The 4,948-nt window shown below is 54.4% G+C and overlaps 1 protein-coding gene across 1 annotated transcript; it reads left to right on the top strand.

Annotated features, from left to right (window-relative positions):
• The first annotated feature begins 1,069 nt into the window (after positions 1–1,069).
• Positions 1,070–3,488, top strand: LOC146543052 (uncharacterized). Its single transcript, XM_085240205.1, has 2 exons — positions 1,070–1,908; positions 2,046–3,488. The coding sequence occupies exons 1-2, from the start codon at positions 1,662–1,664 to the stop codon at positions 3,050–3,052; spliced, it is 1,254 nt and encodes a 417-aa protein (XP_085096331.1). The 5' UTR covers positions 1,070–1,661; the 3' UTR covers positions 3,053–3,488.
• The last annotated feature ends 1,460 nt before the right edge of the window (positions 3,489–4,948 follow it).

Genomic DNA, 4,948 nt, shown 5'->3' with positions numbered 1-4,948 from the left:
AATAACAGTAAATGATGTGTGTGGTTTATTGTTAAACAAGAGCAGAGCTCTGGAAATGAGGTTAAAAGGAAAGCTGTCAAGGGTGTATTTTGCAGCTGTTTCCCAGGCAGAAAAAGAAAACTCTGTTAAAGAGGAATTAGGATGGGAGCATTTATCAGTTATTGTCTGGAAACAAGTCCTAGCAAGGCAAAACCAGCAATACCAAGAAGGTGAGGGAAGCAAGGGGCACGGTCAGGTTGAAGAATAAAAATAAACCAGCAGAGCCAGAGAAACTAGAGTAATTCCAGCTTCTTCCAGTATTTGCCAGGTTTATGATAGATGGGATGTGTCCATCTTTCTTCTTGCTGCAGGTCCCCATGGGAAGGATATTTTCTGAAGCACTGAGCACTGGACAGATCACAACACAGACTGACAGGAAAAAACAAGAATGCATGGATGCTGAGTGGGGCTGAGAGCATGAACTGCCACTTGACGTGGGGACAGCTGGCACAACGTGCCTTTGATTGCAGCCCCCATAGTGCAACTGGGCAGCTGAACCCACCCCTCACCCTGTCAGCTCTGAGCTGGGTGGACACTGAGAAGGTCTGCTATTCTCTCCAGCAGCTGACCTACTGGTTCTTGGCAGTGCCTGGCCAATAAATTGGCTCTGAGGTTTTTAAGTAGAATAGCATTTAAGTTCTGAGCAGACTTAAAGTTCTTCTAGGAGTTTTTCAACATTATTTTACATTTTTCTCCCACCTGAGTAGCAGCTGAATGTCAGCCTGGCCTGCCTGGGCTGAAGGACAACCCTTCTTTCTCTGCAGAGTTTGGGATACAATATAAAAGCTGCAAACCAACAGCTAACATCTGTGGGGAGCGGTACCCTGCAGTTAGTGCCCTCAAGACACAGGGACAAGCCATACAGAGAGACATGAATATATCTCCCCATCATAAAGACCATGAACAGTCAGAGATCCCGGCAGGGGAGACTGGCGTATCCCTGCAAACACCATAGGCAGGGAGATGAGAAGATACATGTGGGGAATCAGGGAACTGGAGCAGCTCCCCTACGAGGACACGCTGAGGGAACTGGGCTTGTTCAGCCTGGAGAAGAGAAGGCTGCGGGGTGAGCTCATTGCAGCCTTCAGTACCTAAAGGGAGCCTACAGACAGGAGGGGAGTCAACTCTTGGAAAGGGGAGATGATGGCAGGACAAGGAGAAACGGTTTTAAGTTGAGGGAGGGAAGATTGAGGTTGGATGTCAGGGGGAAGTTCTTCACAGAGAGAGTGGTGAGGTGCTGGAACAGCTGCCCAGAGGGGCTGTGGATACCCCGTCCTGGGAGGTGTTCAAGGCCTGTCTGGATGGGGCCCTGGGCAGCCTGGTCTGGTGTTAAATGTGGAGGTTGGTGGCCCTGCATATGGCAGGGGGGTTGGAGCTTGATGACCCTTGAGGCCCCTTCCAACCCAGGCCATTCAGTGATTCTGTGGTTCTAAACAATTTACGAAGGAGATTCATGTGCAGACAGTATAGGCGCAGATTTTATTTTCCCAGATCTACCGCCATCACAAAGGGCAGTCACTGAACATGAGGGGTGATAACGATGCAGGCCCAGCCTGGTGCCCAAATACACGCAGCCCTGCACTGTGAGGTCACCGACCAAGGGGCTGTGACAGCAGCGGGAGATGGCTGTGAGCTCAGGGAGCCTCCCTGCAGAAAGCGGGGCGCAGCAGAGCCCAGCATCACTCGTGCCTGGACTCCGGTCGAGCGCAGCAGCGAGACTTGGAGGCGCGGACGAGAGTTTGTTTGGGCCGTGCTGCGGGGCTGCCGGCAGCAGTTCCTGGTGCTCAGCCCGCGGCATCGCCAGCGTTCCCCCGGCCCTGCCCGGCTCGGGCAGCCGGGGCCCCGCGGGGTGCGCTCGCAGCAGCGGAGGTGAGCGGGGCGGGGACGCGGCCCCGGGGCGGGCGGCGGGGAGCGGGGCCGGGGCTTTGCGCGGAGGGACCGGGGCGTCGCCGCCGCCGCCGCCGCCCCGGGGACGGCGAGTGACCGCGGCCTCTTCTCTTTTGCAGCTGCTGACGGCTCCGGCCCGCTGCAGCCACCGAGGGGAGCGGCTTTCCCAGCTCGGCTCTCCCCGGCCCACCGCACACCCGGCGCCATGGAGCTGCCCTCGGACTGGACCTGCCCCGTCTGCGGGCAGAGCCGGGACGACGCAGCCTACGTGACGCCCTGCCTGCACCAGCTCTGCTTGGGCTGTGCGCTGCGGTGGGCAAAGCAGCAGCCCACCTGTGCTGTCTGCAAGAAGAGCATCGAAGTCATCCGGTACTCGGTGCGGGCAGAGGACGATTACCTCGAGTGCCCCATCCCGCAGCCTGCAGAGCCCTCCGAGGACGAGCAGGAGGAGGAGCAGGGCTCTGCAGAACCGCAGCTCGAGGCTCCCGAGCCCGGCTTCCCAGCCGAGGTCTGGATTGACTTCTTCCAAGGAGATCCAGGAGACCTCGAACCACTGCTCCGGTGGCTCCAGCAGGAGCTCGAGAACATCACTGGAGATGAGTGGTGGGAGGTGGTTGCAGCGCGAACTGCTGTCATGCACCTCCTGTGCGCGTACGGGCTCGACCAGGATGCCCTGATCCTCACAATGGAGTCACATCTGGAAGACCAAACGGAGCAGTTTGTGGCGGGGCTCATCAACACCGTGACGGCCCTGTACGGCCCAGAGCTCCGCCGGCGGCAGGACAGCCGGGCTGCCCGTGAAGCAGGACGGCAGGACGGCCCCGCGGCCACCCCCAGCCCCGCCACCTCCCAGCAGGAGCCTCCCGCCTCCGGCCCGGGCCGCTCCGCCAGCCCCGCGGGCCCCGGCGCCGAGCGGCTCCCCGGCGTCCCTCACGGGGAGCCCGAGCCCCGACCCGCCGCCCCCGTGTCCCCGCAGGAGCCGCAGGAGCAGCCGGGGCAGGCGGCGGCAGCGGGCCCCTCCGCCCAGGGCACGGACCGCTCGCCTGGGGGGCCCCGACGCCCCCCGAAGAGGAGGGCCAGCAGCTGCCCCCCGGATTTGCCCCCGTCCCCCAAGAGGCGGCGCTAGGCCGGCACCCACTGCGGTGCTGAGCACGGCTTGGCGTTGGCAGACCAACAACAGCCTCAGTCTGTGCTTACAGATTCAGTGTTCTTTGTGCTGAATTCGGGTTTGCTGTCCCTCCTCAGGTCTGTTTGTTCCTCTCCTGATGCTGGGGGAGGACACGGAGTCATAATTTCCATGTTCAGAGATGCTGAGTGCATGCTGCAGCCTGCTGTCACACTGAGGCGTTTGAATAGGATCGGTAGGAACCTATCAGTACTAATGGAGCCTTTTTGTCAGAGGCACTTGCGTGGAGAGATTAGTTTGTTTCTACACCCTGAACCCAAGCAGTCATGACTGGTGTAAAACAAATACGTGCCCCAAAAGGCAGAAGATCTCACTTTTCTTGTGATAATAATCTGATCGCGAGGACTAGGCTGATTTCTGCTCATAATGTCTGCTTCGGGCCTCCAGAAAGTAATGTAATTCAAGAAAATATGCATGTTTGTTGTTTTTGCTCCTGTTTTTTTTAAAAAAATAATGAATTATAAATGTAGTCTGATTTCTGAATCTTTCTGAAGTTTCTTGAAAGTTTCTTTCTGAAGTCCTTGGTATTTCCTGGCTAAATAATAAGATGACCAGCAGGATGATGGCAGGCAAGGAATGCCATCCCATCAGTTAGTTCTGGAATCTTGTATCTCAGCTTTGATTCCTGGAAATGAAATTAAGCAGAGTAGCCCCTTGAAAATGCATGGAGGTGAGTAATAATCTGCCTTGATTGCCAGTAACAAATCATATCAAAGCCATCTAATTTCCCTGTGTGAGAGGGTAGCTGATCTTTTGGACAACACAAGAGCAATAGGTATCTGATGCTGCGGCACTTTCAAAACTCTGATCATGAAGAGTGCTGAAGAAATGTGTGTGACATGAATTTACCACACAGTGATACAGAACCGGACAGACAACCAGGCTTAGAGAGCAGCCACCAACAGCCCGAGTCAGCCTAAACATAAGGCTTGTCTTCACCATTCCCGTTCATGAGCTGTAATATAGGACAGAAGATGCTCATTTTCCTTGTGTTTGAAAATGGCTGACGTGACAAAGGACTGAAAAGGAGTTTAAGTGATCTTGTGACTGAGAAAACAGTGAAACAAAACAAAACAAAAAACCAACAAAACAAACAAAAAAACCCCATGGAATTTAATAAGGATAATGCAAAACATTCTTTTCAGATGGGATCTAATTGGGAATAGAAGCGGGGACCACACCTCGTGTGTCACATCACTGTCACACTGCTGCACATCCTGCCTGTGTGCCGGGCTCAGAACAGCAGAAGCTGTCTGATAATCCTCCAGTGTCTCTGCCAAGAAGGGGTGCAGTGGGGGGACCATGCCAGGGTGGGATGCTGCACAGTGTGATAGCTGCAGAAACCCAGAAGAAGCCTGAGATGGACCCCAAGGATCATCATAATCTTAAAAGCGTAGGGTGATTCAGTGAATCGGGGTTGCTCAGCTTTGGGACAGATAAGACAATTCTACATATGGACCTCTTGGTGGGTTAGAAGTGTTTGTCTAATGGTACAATCAGCATAGCACCAGATAAATTGCATGGTGAGGGCCTAAGCTTGTGACTGGCGCCTTCATGAAGAAGCTAGACAATAGCTAGAGCTGATATATTTTGGGAGAGTCATCTCTGAGCTATTTGCAATTATTTCACCATGTTGGGCACTGACCTGTGAAACCTGCCATGCAGCGAAAGCTTGGCCACATGCTGCTTTAAAAAATGTGACTGCAAACACTGCTTTCCCATCCATCCCCACTTGTGCCTCGTGTGTCATTCACACTGTCTGTACCTGCGGAGGTGCTACCAGTGGGTCTATTTAAAATTTGTGTGAATCTTGCTTTCTTGTCCTGCAATGAACAT

The sequence above is a fragment of the Meleagris gallopavo genome, chromosome 20 (genome assembly GCF_905368555.1).
Source record: "Meleagris gallopavo chromosome 20, MGAL_WU_HG_1.1, whole genome shotgun sequence".
Lineage (NCBI taxonomy): Eukaryota > Metazoa > Chordata > Aves > Galliformes > Phasianidae > Meleagris > Meleagris gallopavo.
This window is presented reverse-complemented; position numbering and strand designations above follow the sequence as displayed.

Excerpts from the sequence above, each read along its gene's own strand:
- LOC146543052 (XM_085240205.1), top strand. The coding sequence starts at position 1,662 with ATGGCTGTGAGCTCAGGGAGCCTCCCTGCAGAAAGCGGGGCGCAGCAG. Across the intron at positions 1,909-2,045 it reads GTGCGCTCGCAGCAGCGGAG|CTGCTGACGGCTCCGGCCCG; the intron begins GTGAGCGGGGCG and ends TCTCTTTTGCAG.